General features: G+C 33.9%; 1 protein-coding gene across 7 annotated transcripts in view; it reads left to right on the top strand.

Moving 5' to 3' along the window:
* Pclo (piccolo presynaptic cytomatrix protein) overlaps positions 1-21470 on the top strand; it is a 337199-nt gene that overhangs the window by 197498 nt on the left and 118231 nt on the right. For 4 of the 7 annotated variants that reach the window (XM_037203548.1, XM_037203551.1, XM_037203549.1 and 1 more), the window contains exons 8-9: positions 2896-3071; positions 7215-7305. In XM_037203548.1, the coding sequence (XP_037059443.1) occupies positions 2896-3071; positions 7215-7305 (267 nt within the window). The remainder of the gene's footprint in view (positions 1-2895; positions 3072-7214; positions 7306-21470) is intronic. The other 3 variants (XM_037203550.1, XM_037203554.1, XM_037203552.1) reach the window with 1 other exon arrangement.

Here is a 21470-nt window from a genome sequence, read left to right on the forward strand (position 1 = left end):
AGTCTAGTACATATTTGATACTCATTGTATACATGTAGAATGACTGTGAAAAGGAGTAAGAAGCCATTCAATGGCCATATCTGTAAAAATAAATCAAGAACTCTTGGAATTACAGAGCAACTCAATACCTAAAGGATATGTGCACAAAGGTGACAGTTACCTAGAAAGATTTTGACAAATGGGGTTATTCCTCAGAAATGTGTCTTTAACTTGGTGTTAGAGATGTAAATGTTTGTAACGAGTCCCAAATGGGGCATTTATTTGATTCCACACAAATTAAATTAACCAAGTCCTTTTTATTTTTAGAATTTTGTGTATAGCAGTAATCACTGACTGAATTCTTGTTTGATGCCAACATGATAAGATAGCACATACCCTACACAGTAGTAAGGCGAATAAAGATTGTACCCAACTGAAAAAACAATTGGAGGGAAATTTAAGAACTAAAATATATTTTAAAATGAAGTAGACAAAACTCATTCACTAATAAAGAATATCAATACAGAATTAGACACATGGCTATAACAAATTGAATTATGTTAGTAACTTTGTGATTGCATTGTACTGGATATCTTTAAAATACATGCACAATAAAATGCTACATATTTTCATTGCTTGTATTTTATACAAATACATGAAGTTTCCTAGTGATATAAAAGCAAAGAAAATTATTTGCATCAGCATAGAACATATATGTTACATTTTATAAAATTCATTTGTAATGTGGTTCCACTACAGCAGATCAAACACAAGCTATTAGGAATAGATAACCCTGCATACCTGGCACTTCATGAGGAAGACAGAGTCACTCAATCCAGGTGCCTTAGATTGACTGTGCATCCTATAAAAAAAAAGATGCATATCTTTTCCATTCAGTTACATATGGAAATAGTATTAGAAATAACAAAAATCAAAACAGGTCATCAGAATTAAAGATAAACTGACAAAATCCTGGATCAGGTTGAGGTTCTGTCATATTTGTAATATCTAAAACCTCCTAAAACACATTTAAACAGTTGCATTTGAAAGGCAATTAGAGAAGTTAAATATTCTAATGAAAGTCTATACTATTCAGAATAACCACATGTTGAAAACATGATGAATCATTACTTTCTTTTTTTAAAAAAAACTTAAAAATGAATGATAAATATATGTAATACCTATACAAAATTATTTTCACCTAAGGGAGATTAAATATAATCTACTAAGTTCACAGACTGATGACTCTCTTGTTTATTTTTTTATTTATCAAGTAGTTGTTATACTGAATAATTTTGTAAATTTATTCACTCAGCTTCAAATTAGTACTGTGGTTTATCAAAATAATTATCCAGTAGACTGTGAAAAAATATTGAATATCTATAAATTAGGTATAAGGACAAGTTATTTATCTAAAACTATCATAATTATGATATTTAACTTCTTTCTTTTGATGATGACAAATAACTCTATGCTTAACACAAAAATTTATTAAACACTATGCTCCAAATAAGATGGAGGAAAAAATTCCAAGAGGAGAAAATAACAAAAGAGATATTAATTTCCTCTTCAAGTAACTACTAGTCTAATAGGCAAATCGGTTAAGAGTATATGTAGCCACAATCCAAGCATCAGGCCTGAAATTGGTGAAACAGTGCTATGTTGTCCCTCAATCCATGTTTACATGGGAGAGGTTGTGTGACTGAGGGCCAGTGGTGTGCAAGGCTACAGATGTGCACCCGAGCAGTGGTGCACACACTGACTGTCTAACCCTACCATCCAATAAATACTGGAAAAGGCAGTCTCTGGAGAAATTCTTAAGGATAAAGTAGACACAAAAGCTACCTTAAACAAGATAGAGAGAAGAGCTCAATCTGTGACATTTTAGAAGCTGCCATTTCAAGAAAATAATATATTGAAATCATGATGTATCAGGTTGAGCAAGGGAACAGGTTCTTTCATTGCCATTTGAGAAACTACAATATATTGTTTCCGAAGGCTATTAACTGAGGTGGGGTAAGAACATAGCTAAGGAATGTAAAGAAGAAGCAATTTATGCTAAGTCCAGTATTAGCCATTCAGTAAAATGTAAGTTTTAGTCACTTTGCAATACCCTAAAGAAACCTGGAAAGTACTGATATAACTAGGTGAAATTTTTAAATTTGTATTTGAATGCTTTAAATGTGATTAAAATTGCAAAATATACTATCAAGTTTTATCATATTGGTAAGTTAATAAAAAGTAATTGTCAAATGTCTTATTTAGTGTTAAAATTCAGATAATTATAATTTTATTTATATTAAAGATTCTCACATACATACCAATTTTAGATATGTTTTTATTATTAAGCTATAATGATCTTGTAGTATATGTATTTCTAGCAATGAAATATAGGGTATCTTAGCATTAAATGCTTTTGTTTACTTATGATTGTCAAAGAAATGTTATACTTTCAAAAATATATATTCACTTGGTGTTAAAACCAGAAGCCATATGTGGCTGCTTGATTATACAAAAGTGGAAAGTTAAGAAACACAGCATGTGCACATAGTGCCTTTCCTGTTGACTTTCGGTCATACATGGTGGGTTGTAGGGTAAGGTTTCTAAGTGGGAACTGATGAACTTAAGTTGACCAAAATTATTCTTATATACTTTTATTGATTGATTGATTTGTCATCGAAATTTCATTTATACTGATTTAAAATGTAATTTTGTGTTGTTTTATTTTACTATGAGATGTTGTGCATTCATGTGCCTCTTTTTCTTTAGATTATTCTGTTGTATGAAAATCTGTAGATACTATTGGAAACGTTTCTAGCTCTGATGGGAGTTATGTCTGAAATGCATGCTATGGTCAATAAGCCCAATGCATGCTAATACTGCAGACCATTTGCTTCCCTCTATCACCTGTATTAGTTGCGGTTGCAATGTATGATGTTTCCTTGGTCTCCAAAGCCTATCACTTACGTCGGGAGGAAACGGATTGGTTTGATAAACCCAGGGAGTCTCGGTTGGAAAATGGCCATGGTCTGGACCGGAAACTGCCAGAAAGATTGGTTCACTCTAGACCCCTCAGTCAACATCAAGAGCAAGTAAGTGTGAAATTTTATAGTCTCTTGAACTTGTTAGCAAAAAGATTTGGTTCTAAAATAGATGAGTCTGTTAACCTAAATATTTGCCAATCAAGTTCAAGATTGTTTCCTTTCAGTAATTTAATGAAGAAAGTACTTTATTTTATTAATTTGATGGACATTTTGATGCTTCTACTGGACAATTTGAATGATTCATTCATGCAATAGATGATTATTGTATGGATAAACCATCTCTGGTACTGAATAAAAGGAAAATTCATGGGCTAATGAAGAGGTTGCAAGAACATTGTGCAGTATAGATATATGTGAGTAAACACTCCCTTTTCTTGTTTTTAACACACTCTTGTTTAGGGTTATATTGACTAAATGTTTACATACTTTTCTTTATTTTGTATTTTAACATAGATTGTATTGAATTTTATCTTCTTGTTGCTCTTAACATTGTATTTATAGTTATGTTTCAACTCTTATCATAAAGATTTAGCTTGGAATGTCCACAATAATGAAACAAATATAATTATTATTTATTGGCCATCTGGGTCTCTGTAGCTTAGTACTCCCTAAAAGCCTGGACAAAGTCAATGGAATGTTAAATATGTTAACAAAATCATAATAACACCTGCTATAGAAACCACAAGTCTAAAATTCCCCTTGCCATCAAATACTGTTCCCTGGATACTCAAGAGTTCTTCAATTAAATTATTACCTAATGTTATTTGAGAATATAGTGAGGTCATCTGTATCTATTCCTTTAAATTTTGAAAATTATGTTCTGTTCTACTTAGATGAAATATATGTATTGCAAATGACATTTTACTTTTAATTTTATGATATTGACATATACAAATCAGTAACTTTGACTGAGGACATAGTGCATCATATCTTAAATATGTAGTTACAGACTAGTGTAATGCAAAAACAAAGCAGGAAGGGTTTATTGAAGATTGTTTCATAAAATTCTGGCTAGTTCAAAAAACAGAAGCATAAAGATCCTTGTTAATGAATGTAACAATCATAATGTATTTTATTGCTAATAGAAGTCTTACATTTTCAAATGAACCTTTGCATTAATATCCACTGAATTATAAAATAATATGTAATGATCAAAAGGACAAACACATAAAATTATCAACTACTATAAAGTTAACAGCCATACAAGTACTCCCAATAGCCAAGACAGGGAATATAGCCTACCCCAGAAACTTGCATGCCCATTCTGAATCATAGCCTCTTTTCAACAAGTAACAGACATGTTGATTTTTATGCCAGTAATGTGTCTTACTTTATATGTTTTCTAAATGAATTCTATATAGAAGATAGCATATGCCTTAAATATATAGCATTACAAAGTTTAATTACATGTTAAGTTTATGCTTTCCTGTATTGATATTTAACCTCAAATACTGTTTTCTCCTTTAAATCAAGAACTTTATTTGGCCTATAGGCATTTTCGTTTTATTTACTTCCTTGTATATCTGATAATAAAAGGTAATACTTAGCTCTTGATACTAATAAATGAGGATGCTGTTACTTAAAACCTGAACAAGAAATTATTCTCATGATGTGCTCTGGGGGAAAGAGGATAAAATCCAATTGACTAATTCAAACATGAATTTGTCTTCTGTTAAAATTTATACACAAAGCACTACATGGATACAGGATTATTTCTGAAAAAAAGTATTAGATTTACAGTCATATTAACTACAAATTTAACAAAGCAGTATTTGTTTCCTTTCAAATGTTTGTACTTTTCAAGAGAAATCCAAATGATCTTTGTGAAATAAATAGACTATGTAATCTTATTTATTTTTAAGGTTTTTCTTTATAAAGAGGATCGATATCCTTTACATGATAGTTGCAAAAGTAAGTCACTATATATTGGCTATAACAATATTCCCCACTGTCAAGTAAAGTGCATGTCATCTGCAAACCCTATGAAGCTCCTGCCTTCGGTATATAAACCTCCTCTGAAGGGGCCATGCTCTTTCGTATATTTGTAGCTGAACATTGTTTTCTCTCTCTAGACTCTGGTTACTTTGCTAAGCATACTGGTCATTCAGATTATCATAAATAAGCCCCCTCATGCAATAGGACATCTTGCTACAAAACTGGAGAAAGTCTTTTTCCCTTATGCTCTGGTATAAACTGTGTCATGTCTTTGATCATGATCACATATAACATAGCAGCTCTCTGCCCTACACACCCTGATATGTAAGTGTGCAATGTCCAGTATAGTGTGGGGAAACAGGCCAACATCTGTTCCCTATATTAAGCATTTGTGCAAATCAAAGAGGATGAATGTGTAAATAAAGCTATGCTAATACAAATTTAATTACTTTATGAATATGTAGACTGGGCCCATGAAAATATTTGTGGTTAGGAAAGAACACTGCATTTTCTGGTATACATGCAGGTGACAATCTTGTTGATGTAGAATCATTAGAAGACCATTAACAGCAGAGTCTAGCACCTTGGTGCATCACTTAACTTCCTGGTGTCCCTTGGTATGCTCTTGATAATATTGATTTGATACAAAACAAACAAACCAACAAACAAACAAAAATCAGATGGCTTATAAGTCTATTTTCCAGAAGGCTCTGTCGGTATTTGCCTTGAATTGTGATTCTGCTGTCTATTGGCTCATTCATACCAATCATAACTATAAAAGTTTAATATTCTAGTAAGTGAACTCATGATGCTGGTTGCAAAGTCTTAAAAATTGTAGAATTGTGTGGAGACACTCTAAGGAAACAGTCATGGAAATGAAGATATTCAGTATCCTAACATCACAGATATTGATTAAAATGTGATAACAATTTACTGCTAAAAACTCTAATGAACACATTAGGAAGCTTGCCTATTCTTGCAAAATGCAGTCTATGCATTATGATTATATCTACAGTAGAATCTAGAAATCAGAAACCCTAAATGCAAAATAGTGTTGTCTTAGTTTATTTTGACCAATTGAGTAAATGACTTAAATTGTCATTAAATATACATGATGTCATAAAATCATTGGAATAAGAGTGAGATGGTGTACACCAATTTTAAGGAATAATATCAACAATAGGATACCCAGGAAGAGACCTAGTAGGACCCAGCACCAATAGTGTAGTAGTTTCCAGAGGCCTCAAACCAGACCAATGACTTTTTGCAATGAAAATTGGCAAATAAATATATGTGGACAAAGGAGTTTATGGCAAGACTCACTATGTCACAATGCAGCTTCTATGATGAGATTTTTAATTTTTTTCTTTTATCTTTTTTTCCTTTTTTGTTAAATTTTGTCTTGTTTTATGAGGGGTGCAGAGGCTGAGGGTTGATGCAAAGTAACTGGGAAATGAATTGGATCAAGATACATGATGTAAAAGACACATAGAATAAATTAACAAACAAAAACAACCTACCCCCCCCCCAAAAAAAAACCAAAGTCCACTAGTGTGATAGTGTGGGAGCCACACACACAAGAGTAGCTTTAGTGTTGCTCCTTCTGCTTTAGAAATAAGAAATATCTCCATCAGCAACATAACCTTTGAATATAAAGACAGAATCAGGGAGCATTTGCATGAACAAAGTCTTTATTCATTTAGACAGAACTATTCTGAACTAGAATCTAGTAGATGTCCTCAGTGGAATTTCACAATAAAATTCAAGCACCTTAAATCTAGCACCGACCTAGTCAGGGTGATGGAGATGTGACGAGAGGGGATATTCTGAGATTTCTCCTCTAATTCCACATAATTACTTAAAGTTAAGAATGCCTTTCCATTTCCTAACTTTCCAGTGCAAAATCAAGGGCTGGATTTTCTCAATATATTCATTGTTATCAATAATGAGTACATATCACTGTAGTCAGAAACATCCTTAAATACCAGATATACATGCACATTGATTTCCCAAATAAGACAAGTCAGTCTTCAAGAGTGATTGATTATAAATGAAGCATCATAATGAACTCAGAAACTGATTTAATCATTATGCAGTATGAGTGTAAATTCTTCAATTGCCATCACTCAAGAATCTTCTGGTATATTTTCATTGATGTAATTGGTGTGCTTTGAATTGAGCAAGTGTAGTTCTGCATAATGTATTTCAAGGGTTTTTATTACTTATTTTTTTTACCGAATCCCTTCTATGTCCTAGATTCTGCAGATGAATGGCAAGACAATGCACTACATCTTTCCTCATGCAAGGATAAAAATAACCAGAGACTCTAAGGACCACACAGTTTCAGGTAAAGCAAACTGAACTATCTGATCATTTCTAATTCTAATGTCATATTGACATATGTATTTGGATTGCAGTTTAAATGACTCGTTGAATTTTAGAAAACAACCATTTATATCTATTTTAGCACATGTCCCAAAATAGCAGGCTATTCATTTGAACACAAAAAACATTAATGACATGATTTTTGCATGAAGAGTCACTAAGTGATACAGATCCTCTCTTCATTTTCCGTATTTTTAACAGTGCATGATTTGGCAATGCTCATAATTACTATTTCAGGAAATATTATGGTCACCACATTACAGTGTGGTTTGCTCTCTTGAATACTATGATTGCTGAGTATAGAGGCTTGGAGATTTCAGGATTAGAGTCTTCTGTATTTATCCGAGGTGAACACTGACAATCATGCTGAGCTTTAGGATTACTTGTGTCTATTTATAGATCAAAGCTGATAATAGGCTTTCTAAGCTTCTTATTTTGGAATAACTTCGGGCTTCAAGAAAATGGTCCAGAGTGCTGTATTGCCCATTCTTTGACCAGTTTTCCTAATGTTGACAGAAATCTAGCATAAATCAACCCAAGAAAATCAACATGGATATAAATTAAAACAGCTGTGAGTTTTACCCAAAATTTGAGATTCTCCACTAATCACTTATTTTATCTACTGCCTCAAGATACAATCTAGACCTCACACTGTATTTCATTGTCATGGTTTCTACATCTCTTCTAGCATAAATATTTTTGTATTTCTTTGTATTTCCTAGACCTAAAATGCTTAAAAATTATGAAACATTCATATTACAAATAATATTTCCATTATGTGAAGTATGAGATAAAATAAATTTTTCAAGTTGATGAAATATGCCCTAGGTATTTCTTGTATTCTTCCTCAATTACTGCACACTATCTGTGTTTCACATTCACTCAATACAAACAGAAAATACTGGTAATATTTTAAAGACATTGTTGTGCTCTCTGTACAGAGGTAGATCTAACATGGTGCACACACTTCTTTCATTTTGTTTGTTTTCATGGTGACTCAGGAAGGCTCTTGTCTCCTCAGCTGCAATTGTATTGCAGACTTTGACACTTGATTGTGCAATGAGGAATGGTCTGCTCTCTGTTTCCACAGAATACTTGTCACTTCAAAGTCTAGCATTGTTTTCCTGTTAAGATGGGTATTTTTCTTGTACCAAAGAAAGATATTTTAACTTTATGTATATATTGCTGTTCAGGTTAAAAATACAAGGGAAATATTTAAATCCTAAGTGCTCTGTTTTCCCTCACTTCATTCTTATAAAATGCATTCTATAGTTGTAGTATATATTTATATTTGATTTTCATTTTTTAGAAAAATTTTACATATTGAGTCCAATTAGTGCTTTAAGAGGTATTTATAGAAGTTATTTTTTGTTGAAAATTATTTCAGTTGCTTCCAGAAGATAAATCAAAATTGCATAATGTTTTCTGGTTATGCTAATATTATTTTTATGGGATAAATAATAGAAATCTTGAAGCGTTTTCCATAAATGAACAGGTTATACATCAATGTATCTGTCTACTTATGTCATTATTTCTATTTCATATCAAATGATTCCTCTCAGCCTTGTCTTCTCTAACTTATTATTGTCTTACTTAAACTACAGAAAGTCTAAACTATAAGAATGGTAGTAATAAATCCTATTAATTTACTGTTATAAATATTCTATGCTAAAACTAAACTTATTTCCTTCATTTTTTCATAATGAAGAAAAGAATTATTATTTTTGGAAACTAATTTTTCAAATAAATGCATGTTATCACTATCCAAGTTTCCTTTTCTTTTTTATTTTCCTAAAATAATATAAAATTTTCTATTTTTATTCACACTTTAATAATTACTACTAAATGTATAGTTTAGTTTATCCTCAAGGAACACAGTTTCATGAACAATTAAATATCTTGAAATAATCTGTAATGTTTTCAGTAAATCCTTAGGAATCTAGATTATTTTAAATCTATAAACCTGTGAATCAGGAGCCACATGTGATAGTCTTTGTACAGTGCCTAAAGGTAGACAAACCTTCAAAGAGAAAGCTCAACCTTAGGACATGTCCTTGTGTGCTGACAAGATCAAGCTAGCTATGATTTACTTATAAGGTTGTTGATAATAATTAAATTCTAATTATTTAGTAAATAATATTATGAATACCATTTTGTATTATTTTTAATTCAGGAAAACTTCTTGATAGCTAAAACTATCTACTTACTATGTATAACATGATATTTTGAAATAAATATATATACATGCATGTATATGTGTGTTTGTATGTGTGTATTTGTGTGTGTGTGTGTGCGTTATTTAATGATTAAAGGAAGCTCTTACCCATGTTATTTTGTTTGTGTGGGAATGTTTTGCATTTATTCTATGAGCATTTTCAAAAATATAATATGTTCTTATTATCTTTAGTTGTGATTGAGTATATCTTCTTGAGATGCATACTAAAATATTTACAAATAATGGTAGCATATCTAAAATTTGCTTAAAAACTAACTAGGTATGGAGAAAAGTACACAGGTAGATGAAACAAAATTGGCCATGATTTTGTGATCATGGAAGCTAGAACACTAACTGTATTGTGATGAAATATTTGTTATAGTCTGGTCATTTCCTGTACATTTAAAATTTTCCTGAGTAAGTTTTTCCATCCCTACTTGTTTCTCATGTTCAGGGAAAAATAATGTGAATGGTAGCTTCCATAGTAATGAAACGCTATACAAACTCATAGATAACATCTGAACCCAAGGATAGGAGCAACAAAGTGAAGAATAAAATGTAGCATGCCCATTCTCCTACTTATAGCAGAAAACATTTTGCTTACATAAATTCCTTTAAAGTAGATATACTGTGTGTCTCTGACAATATCTTATCAGACATATATAGCTAAAAGAGAAGCATAAAGAGAAAATAGGTTAATAGCATTCCCCTTGTCAATCATCTCAAGATATGGATAGTGGAGTCTTATGGTCCCATGCTGTTTTCATAGATCCACCAACTCAAACTGCTCTAAGAGTGATGCTAACATGAGTTTTGCCTTTATCCTTCTCATTCTTTGAGAATATCCAGGTTTTTTTGGAGGCTATCTACTGTGTGACATCAGGAGAGATTGCATATAAAAATAAACATGAGAATTCAGCTCTCTTTGGTTATGTCTCAAAGAGACAGATTTGAATAATGGGAACAAGTGGCACCATTCTCTCTTCTTTAGTAAAATCATTTTATTAAGCATATGTAATGTATTTAAAGCAGAGTAGTTTTAGTATTTCAAATGAGTTAAATATTTAATTCTGTTTTGATAATAGAGAAAATACAAAGAGTTATAATATGTGCTAACAAAGGCTCTTTGAAGCTGCCAGGAATAGTGGACATGATGAATGGCTTTTGAAACCAAATCTTGAGGACTTACACTGTAAATATTTACAGAGGTAGTTAAAAATCAATATAAATACAGGAGATAGGCCTTTTGTCCTTGTTTTTTAAATTTTCATACCATAGAATCTCCTTTCCAAATACTTTTATACCTCATAGTGCATTAAGTTGTATGTTTGTGTGATAATATCTGTCATTCCTTATTATGTTTTGTTGTGTGATTAGAAGAAATGCACGAAAGCCCCGGCTCTCACTTTCCTCATGATTTAGTAAGATGTTCAAATTATAATCAATTATTACAAAAATATTAGAGGAGCTTAGATAAAAGCTAAGAGATTTATAAAACTTTAATACTTACACCCATTTTATTATATGAATAAAACATATACATGCAAACGTGTTTCTGTATCATTATTCATAATTTTGTAAAGTATACAAAGAGAAATATGTGAAAATAAAATTCTAACTATTAAAAAGTAGTTCCTTAACTTTTGAACATATGAATTTCCAAACATAGAGAAATTTTCAACAATTGTACAGTGGTTTTGAAAGTCTTTGTTCACTAGACAAAGACTGTGAAATGGAATGGAGACAGTAACTAATGCACTTTGGAGTAATAAAGGACCTGGGCTGTGATTCAGTGTTAACATTCATTTAAATTTTGAAAATATCTTTTTTATTTGGGAAATAAGATGAGTTTGATGCCTTCTAGGTAACTGCAAGTAAACCTAATGCAAATCCCTGCAATTTCCACAAATGCAGCAAATGCTACCTTTAGCTACAAAGAAACAAAGTAAGGAAAAAAGAAAAAAATGCAATGTTCAGGAAATGAGTCTCTCTGTCTCTGTCTCTGTCTCTGTCTCTGTCTCTCTCTCTCTCTCTCTCTCTCTCTCTCTCTCTCTCTCTCTCTCTTAATTTGGAACTCCATCTTATGGTTTCAGAGAAGCAATTTGAAATAAACCAAAGAAATTCTGATTCTTAAAAAAGTCATTTACTGTGTACAGTTCCATAGTAGACTGGCTGCATCTGCTAAGATATAAAGACTAATTGGTCACTTCCTAGCAAAGAACATGGAAAACGTTTAACTTTGAAAGATAGCAGAGTCTTTGGAAATAGTATCTCAATTTTAACTCATTAGTCACTGTCTTTTTTTTAATAAACAGTAGATATATTCTAGTGAATTCCTTTGCATCTGAGTTGAAATTTCCAGTGTGTATTTCATTATTAGTATTAGTGTTAATCATCATCATAATTAGCATTATTATTTCATCAATGTATAATTTTAATATTATAAATACCCATTGTTAATGTTCAGGTCAGTAGTTTTAATAAACTTCCAGGATTGTATGACCTTTACCACAGTTCTGTTTTAAAATTATCCACCATCATAAGCTTTCCTAGAAATTGCTAATCTAAACTTATGTCTGTTGCCCAGTCATAAGAAAGTCCACATTATTGTCTGACTCTGCCAGTTTACCTCTTAAAAGCATTACATGTAAACAGAATCAAATAATATCTATTTTGGTATCTGGAGTTTCAATTTTCAAAGTTTTAGATTGGTCTATGTTACCACATGCATCAATTATATGTTTCTCTTCGTTGCTAAGTATATTCCATTCTTTTAATATTCTACTTTTCATTTAATTTATTGGATATTTTCTAGGTTTTAAAAATATTTAAATATAAATTTTAGTATGTTTCTATGTTATTTCTATTTTATAGTTTCCTGGATGTTTCACGTCTGTCCTGTACAGTTTCTGTTCACCTTTTTTTCTTTTTTATTTATTCTTCTCTCTATACTATGTCCCCACTGAAGTCTCCCCTCCTCCTTCTTCTCTGAGCCCTGCCCCCACCTCCCCTCTCTCCTAGAACCACTACTCCTCCATTTGTCTTTAGGACAGGGCAAGCCTCCCAGGGTATCAACAAAACATGGCATAATAAGCGAGTTGCAATAAGACTAGGCAATACTTTCATATCAAGGCTGGACAAGGCAACCCAGCAAGAAGAAAAGGGTCCCAAGAGCAGACAAAAGAATCAGAGACAGCCCTGCTCCCATTGTTAGGAATCCCACAAGAGCACCAAATAACTCAGCCTTAACATACATGCAGAGGACCTAGGTCAGACTCATGAAGGATCCCTGGTTATCAGTTCAGTCTCTGTGATCCCCCATGAGCCCAGGTTAGTTAATTCTGTGGGCTCTGTTCTTGTGATATCTTTCTCCTCTGTTTCCTACAGTCTGTCCTCATCTTTTTTTTTAATGTATTTTTTTAACATTTATTTATTTATTATGTATACAGAAAAGGTGCCAGATCTCATTACAGATGGTTGTGAGCCACCATGTGGGTGCTGAGAATTGAACTCAGGACCTCTGGAAGAGTAGTCAGTGCTCCTAACCTCTGAGCCATCTCTCCAGCCTCTGTCCTCCCCTTCTTATGCCGGATTCCCTGAGCTCTGCCTAATGTTTGGTTGTGTGTCTCTGCATCTGCTCCCATCAGTGTTGGATGAAGCCTCTCTGATGACAATGATGCTAGGCTCTGCTTTACAAGTGTAGCAGAATGTCATTAAGAATCATTTCATTGACTTTTTTTTTTTTTTTTTGCCAGTCCGGTTTGGTGAAATGCCCCCCAATCCAGTTGTCTCTGCCAAGTACTTTCTCCCCCAACCAACCTGATTCTTCCTGTTCCCATTCTCATTCCATCCTTGAAAGGTATTGTTTCTCCTCCCCAGGGAAACCTATGCATCCCCATTGTGCCCTCCTTGTTACTTAGTCTCTCTGAGTCTGTGGGTTGTAGAATAATTATCTTTTATTTTACAGCTAATATCCACTTATAAGTGAGTACATGCGATGTTTGTCTTTCTGAGTCTAGAGTACCTCAATCAGGATGTTTTCCATCCATTTGTCTTCAAATTTCATGATGTCATTGTTTTTAACAGCTGAGTGATACTCTATTGTGTAAATGGACTACATTTTCTTTATCCATTCTTCAGTTGAGGGACATTTAGATTGTTTCTGGCTATTATACATAAAGTTGCTATGATCATAGCAGAAAAAGTGTCCTTGTGGTAGGATGGATTGTCATTTGGGTATATGCAGAGGAGTGATATAGCTGGGTCTTGGAATAGATTGACTCCCAATTTTCTGAGAAACTACTATATTGATTTCCAAAGAGGCTATACAAGTTTACACTTCCACCAATAATGGAGGAGTGTTCCCCTTGTTCCATATCTTTACAAGCATGAGCAGTCACTTGTGTTTTTTATCTTAGTCATTCTGACAAGTGTAGGATGGAATCTCAGAGTCATTTTGATTTGCATTTCCCTGATGACTAAGGATATTGAGGATTTCTCTAAGTGTTTCTTAGCTATTTGAGATTCTTCTGTTAAGAATTCTCTCTTTGGATCTGCACATCATTTTTAATTGAAATGTTTGGTTTGTTGATGTCTAGTTTCTTGAGTTCTTTACATATTTTGTTTATTAGCCTTCTGTCAGATGTGGAGTTGGTGAAAATCTTTTCCCATTCTGTGGACTACCAATTTGTCTTGTTGACAGTCCTTTAATTTTCAGAAGCTTTTCAGTTTCATGAGTTCCCATTTATTAATTATAGATCTCAGTGTCTACACTATTGGTGTTCTGTTCAGGAAGTTTTCTCAGGTGCCAATGAATTCAAGGATATTTCCTCCTTTCTATTCTATTAGGTTTGCAACATCTGGTTTATGTTGAGGTCTTTGATGCACTTGGATGTGAGTTTCATGCAGGGTGATAGATATGAATCTACTTGCATTCTTCTACATACTGACATCCAGGTAGACCAGTACCATTAGTTGAAGATGCTTTTTTTTTTTTCATTGTATAATCCTGGCTTCTTTATCAAAAATCAAGTGTCCATAGGTGTGTGGATTTACACCTGGGTCTTCCATTTGATTCCATTGATCAACCTGTCTGTTTTTATACCAATACCATATGGTTTATATTACTATGTTATGCCCTGGGCACAAGGCTCCCAAAGAGACCACCAGAGACACGAACTCCCCGAAATGCTTTACAAGGTTTATTGAAGCAGTTCAAGACGTGTGGCAGGGACCTCCTCACGCCATCCAACACAGTAGAGGTTGAAGGAGGTGCCCGCCCCTCTGCAAGCTCAGTTTATAAAGGCAAAAACCACAAGGTTACATCATTTAGGGGTGCTAGTACCAGTACAATTCTGATTGGCTCAAGTTTTAGGGGCTTTCCAGAATTCCTGTGTTATCTTACTTTATAGTTTTAATTGGTTATTTGTCAAACTTTATAGTCTACTTCCTGTATTGGGTTATTCTGTGGTTAATCAGTTGCTACCAAATAGTCCTTCAAACATCCTGACTTTGTACTTTTGACCATCTCCAGCATTGGGGCATTCTATGGTTAATCAGTTGTTACCAGATGGCTCTTCAAACATCCTGACTTTGTCCTGGGACCTATGTCAACAGCTCTGAGAATTTTGAAACTCAGGCCTGTTTCAAGCTGGGGTGAGGAGCTTGCTTGAAATGCAAGTGCTTTGGTTCTTCAACTATAGCTCTGTAGTAGAGCTTAAAATCAGGTGTGGTGTTATCTCTGGGAATTCTTTTATTGCAAATGATTTTTTTAAGCTATCCTGGGTTTTTTCTTTTTCCATATGAAGTTAAGAATTGTCCTTTCAAGAGCTGTAAAGAAGTGTGTTGGAATTTGATGGGAATTTGGTTTAATCTGTAGATTGCTTATGTTAGGATGGCCATTTTTTACTATGTTAATCCTACCAATGCATGAGCATGGGATATCTTTGCATCTTTTGATATATTATTCAATTTCTTTCTTCATAGATTTGAAGTTCTTGCCATACAGGTCTGTTACTTGCTTGGTTAGAGTTACCTGAAGACGTTTTATATTATTTGTGGCTCTTCTGAATGGTGTTGTTTCTCTGATTTCTTTCTCAGCCCCTTTGCTCTTTGTCCATAGGAGGGCTACCAATTTCTTTGAGTTAATCTTGAATAAAGCCACTTCACTGAAGGTATTTATCAGCTATAGGAGTTTCCTGGTAGAATTTTTAGGGTCACTTATATATACTATCATATCACCTGCAAATAGAGATAATTTGACTTCCTCCTTTCCAATTTGTATCACCTTGATCTCCTTTAGTTGTATTATTGCTCTAGCTAGAAATTTAAGTACTCTAGTGAATAGATATGGAAAGAATGGATAACCTTGTCTTATTTCAGATTTTGGTAGAATTGCTTTGAGTTTCTCTCCATTTAATTTGATGTTGGCTATAGGCTTGTTATAAATTGCCTCAATTATGTTTAGGTATGTTCTTTGTATCCCTGATATCTCCAAGACTTTTACATGAAGGGGGAGTTGGATTTTTTTAAAGGATTTTTCAGCATCTATTGAGATGACCATGTGTATTTCTTTTTCTTTCAGTCTGTTTCTATGGTAGATTACACTCACAGATTTTCATATATGGAACCATCCCTGACTCTCTGGGATGAAGCCTACTTGATCATGGTGGATGATCTTTTTGATGTATTCTTGGATTCAGTTTGAGAGTACTTTATTGAGTGTTTTTGGATCTATGTTCGTGAGGGAAATTGGTCTGTAATTCTCTTTTTGTTGAGCTTTTGTGTGGTTGGTGTATCAGGGTGACTGTGGCCTCATAAAATGAATTCATCAATGTTCCTTCTGTTTCTATTTTGTGGAATAATTAGAGGATTATTGGTATTAGCACTTCTTTGAAAGTCTTGTAGAATTCTGCCCCAAAACTATCTGGCCCTGGGCTTTTTTTTTTAAACAGACTTTTAATGGCTGCTTCTATTTCCTTGGGGGTTATAGGTCTATTTAAAGTGTTTATCTGATCTTTATTTAATTTTAGTATGTGGTATTTATCCAGAAAAATTGTCAGTTTCTTGTAGATTTTCCAATTTTGTGGAGCACAGGTTTTTGAAGTCTGACCTGATTCTTTGGATTTCCTCACTATCATGTTATGTCCTCCATTTCATTTTGGATTTTGTTAATTTAGACATCTCTTGTCTTTTGATTTGTTTGGATAAGGGTTTACCTGTCTTGTTGATTTTCTCAAAGAACCAACTCTTTGTTTCTTTGATTCTCTGTATTGTTCTCTTTGTTTCTATTTTATTGATTTCAACCCTGAGTTTGGTTATTTCCTGCCTTCTACTCCTCCTGGGTGAGTTTGGTTCTTCTTGTTCTAGAGCTCTCAGGTGTGCTGTAAAGTCGCTTATGTGTGATTTCTCCAAATTCTTTATGTAGGCACTTAGTGCTATGAACCTTCTGTTGGTACTTCTTTCAAAGTGTCCCGAAAGTTTGGGTATGTTGTACATTAATTGTCATTGAATTCTTGGAAGTCTTTCATTTCATTCTTTATTTCTGCCTTGACCCAGTAGTCATTTAGTAGCGAGTTGATCCGTTCCCATGAGTTTGTAGGCTTTCTGTTGTTTCTGTTGTTGTTGAAGTCCAGCTTTAATCCATGGTACTCTGATATGATACAGGGTATTCTTCAATTTTCTTGTACCTGTTGTTGAGACTTGCTTTATGACAATTTTGTAGATAATTTTATGAGGTGCTGAAAAAAAAGGTATGTTCTTTTGTGTTTGGGTGAAACATTCTGTAGATACCTGTTAGGTCCATTTGATTCATAATGTCTCTTAGTTCCATTATTTCTCTGTTTAGTTTCTGTCTGGATGACCTAGTTGTTGGTGAGGGAGGGGTGTTGAAGTCTCCCACTATTAATGCATGAGGTTTGACATGTGGACTTAAGCTTTAGTGATTTTTTTTTTGTACAAATGTCATTGTCCTTGCATTTGGAGCACAGTTGCTAAGAATTAAGATGTCATCTTGGTAGATCCTCTTCTTTTTAAACCCTTTACTCTGAGGTAATATTTATCTTTGATGTCAAGGTATCTTTCTTGTATGCAGCAGATGAATGGATCTTGTTTTTGCATCCATTCTGTTAGCCTGTGTCTTTTTATTGGAGAATTGAGTCCATTGGTATTGAGAGATATTAATGAACCATGACTGTTCATTCCTACTATTTTGTTGGGGTGTGTGTGTGTGTGTGTGTGTGTGTGTTTCTCTTCTTTGGGTTTTGTTGGTGTGAAATTATTGACTGTATTTTCATGGGTACAGTTAGACTCCTTGGGATGGAATCGTCCATCTAGTGCCATCTGTAGGGCTGAATTTGTGGATAGATATTGTTTAAATTTGACTTTCTCATGAAATAATATGTTTTCTCCAATCTCTGTTTACTGAAAGTTCTACTAGATATAGTGGTCTGTGTTGGCATCTGTAATCTCCTAGAGTCTGTAAGACTTCTGTCAAGCCCTTTGGCTTTTAAAATCTCCATTGAGAAGTCCAGTGTAATTCTGATAGGTCTGCCTTTATGTTACTTGGCCCTTGCAGGTTTTAATATTCTTTCTTTTCTGTATGTTTAGTGTTTTGATTATTATACAGTGAGGGGACTTTCTTTTCTGGTCCAATCTATTTGTTGTTCTGTAAATTTCTTGCATCTTCATAGGCATGTTCTTCTTAAGGTTAGATAATTTTTCTTCTATGATTTTGTTAAAAATATTTCTGGGCCTTTGAACTCAGATTCTTCTCCTTTCCGTATTCCTATTATTATTAGGTTTGGTCTTTTCATAGTATCCCAGATTTTCTGTTTTTTTTTTTTCTGCCAGGATTTTTAGATTTAACATTTTCTTTGACAGATGTGTCATTTTCTCCTATTGTATCTTCAACACTTGAGATTCTTTCTTACATCCCTTGTATTCTGTTGGTAATGCTTGTGTCTGTAATTCCTGTTCACTTACCTAGATTTTGTATCTCCAGGATTCCCTCAGTTTGTGTTTTTTTTTTTTTTTTATTGCTTCTATTTTCATTTTCAGGTACTGAACAGTTTTATTCATTTCCTTTACCTGATTATGATTTTTCTTGTCTTTCTTGTCTTATTTTAAGGGATTTATTCGTTTCTTCCCATTGTTTGTTAGTGTTTTCCTGGATTTCTTTAAGGGATTTCTTCATTTCTTCTTTAAGAACCACAATTATCTTAATAAAGTTAATTTTAAGGTTATTTTCTTGTGCTTCAGCTGTGTTGGAATAGTCAGGGGTTGCTGTAGTCAGTTAGCTGGGCTCTGGTGGTGCCACATTGCCCTGGAGATTGTTGATTGTGTTCTCACACTGGCATCTAGACATCTGGTTTGGGATGATTATAGGTCTAGGTGCTGATTTCTGAATTTGTATATGTTGGATGTATGTTTTGTTCCTTGTTTCTGTTTTCTCTTTGGTCACCTGGTCTTTGTTGTCTGTATTTTTGGTGGACTGCATGACCTCTGGTCCAACAGGGAGTCTCTGTCAGAGCTGCAGGTTGGATTCTGGCAGCTAACATAGCCTTTGGTTCACCAGAGGTCTCTGTTCTTCTGACTGGCATGACCTGCACCTGAGCATCATGTATCTGCTCACGTAGGGGAAGGGACACAGTCTCTGTACAATTTCTTATGAAACTGCCTATCTAACCATTTCTCATATTGAGCTTGTCTTTCTATATTCCCTCAAGCAATATCTAAGGCTTCCCCTTGGCATTGCCATTACTGACAGTTGCCATAGGACTCTAGCTTTGATTTACTGTTCCTCCTGATATAAGCTTGAGTATCTTTTTGTATGTTCCAAAGCAGCATATAGAGTCCCTGGTGAAATGCTCATCTAAACAGAGTCCCTGGTGAGGTGACTATCCACACAGAGTCCCTGGTGAGGTGACTACCCACACATTCCCTGGTAAGGTGACTGACTACCCAGAGTCCCTGGTAAGGTGACTATCCATCCACACAGAGTCCCTGGTGACTGACTATCCACACAGAGTTCCTGGTGAGGTGACTATCCACACTGAGTCCCTGGTGACTGACTACCCACACAGAGTCCCTGGTGACTGACTACCCAGAGTCCCTGGTGAGGTGACTACCCAAACCTTCTGCTGGCTTTTTTTTTTTTTTTTTTTTTTGCGTTGTTGGCCATAGAAGTTGTAAACACTTGTGTATGTTATAGCTAATAGATCTTTGTAGTGTATGTCATCTTCTTGCATTTATTTCTGGTATGTTTTTTGTCATTCTATGTTGTATTTTTTATTTTTCAGATTATAATTTATTACATTCTCTCTTCCCTTTCCTCCCTTCAAACTCTTTCATATGTTCTTCTCCACCCTAATTCAATTTCATGGCCTCTCTTTTTACTATTTGTTACTGCATTCCTACATGCATTTGTGTATACATATTGTGCATATATGTGTATGAGTGTGTGTATTCCTAAATTTTGAAAATTGTGGCAGTTACTATAGAAATCAGTTTTGAGACTTCTCAAAAAGCTAAAACGAAATCTCCCATTTGGCACAGCTGTACCACTCATTGGCATATGTCTAAAGGACTTGACATCCTACCACAGATGCTTGCTCAGCCATGTTCATTGCCACTATATTCCCAATAGCTAGAAAAATGGAAGCAACCTAACTGCCCTTCAACTAATAAATGTACAGTGAAAATGCAGTCCGTGCACAACAGAACTCTGTTCAGCTGTGCATAAAATCATTAAATGTGCAGCTTAGTGAGCTGGACTAGCAATTATGTCCCCTGCACTAACGCAATCTTGTATTAAGTTTTAAAATCTGGTAGTATATCATTCCTCAAACTTTAGTTTTCAAAAATGTTTGAGTAATTCTATTGCCTTTGAATTTTGACTAGGTTTTGAATCAGCTTTCCGGGACTGGGATGGGGATTGTGCTAAAAGTAAAGGTCTCACATAAAACTTCTGCCTTAGAAATACTGAATTTTCCAGTCCATAAATATGTAACCTCTCATTTATTAGATTCCTCTCATTTTTCTCACCAAAATTTTTATTTCCAAGGTGTAAAAATAGCATTTATCCTACTAACTGTGTTCAAAATTTTTGCTCAGTTTGATCTTATTTTAAAAAATTTTCTTAATTGGGATTTTGAATTATCTGTAGACATTATATAGAAATAGTTATTTGTATATTAACCTTTAGCTTATAGCCTCACAGATTTGATCTTCTTAGAATTTTTTATTTAATACTCATGATTTTTTACATGCAAAATTATGTCATGTGCCAACAAAATATTTCCTATTTCCATCCCAGTTGAATGCTCTGTGTTTCTTTGATAGCACTAGGTACAATTTTCTGTACAATCCTGAATACAGGATCCAGGGATGACATCTTTGTCCTGCCCTGACTTTTAGAGAAAATATCTACTCTTTCACAATGACAGTGTTATGAAGTACAAGCATCTTCCTGTTTCCACCTTGGCATTTTTTGTTTCTTTGTTTTTCTATTGTTTAGTTTTGTGTTGTTTGAGAGAGGGTCTTATGTAGCCAAGGCTTGCTTGAGCTCACTGGGTAGTTGGAGGATGGTCTCCTGTCTCCAGTGTGCTAGGATTATAGGAACATACCATACCTATATGAATCAAACCTGACTATTTCTACCTTAGTTTATGGTTTTTATTATGAATATATTCAGCATTCTGCACAAACTATTGACTACATGTAGCAAGGTCATCATGTGTTCTTTGTTGTCAATAAGACACATATTAATTGATTTCTTGATTACAATCTACATGGCATTTGTAAAATAGTTTCCATTTGTTATAATGTGTGAATATTTTATGTTTCATGATTTAGCTTGTATGTTATGTATTTTTGTGTCATGTTCCAAGGTTAGTCTATGCTTATATTTTCAT

Source organism: Peromyscus leucopus, chromosome 3, assembly GCF_004664715.2.
Source record: "Peromyscus leucopus breed LL Stock chromosome 3, UCI_PerLeu_2.1, whole genome shotgun sequence".
In the NCBI taxonomy this organism is placed as follows: Eukaryota; Metazoa; Chordata; class Mammalia; order Rodentia; family Cricetidae; genus Peromyscus; species Peromyscus leucopus.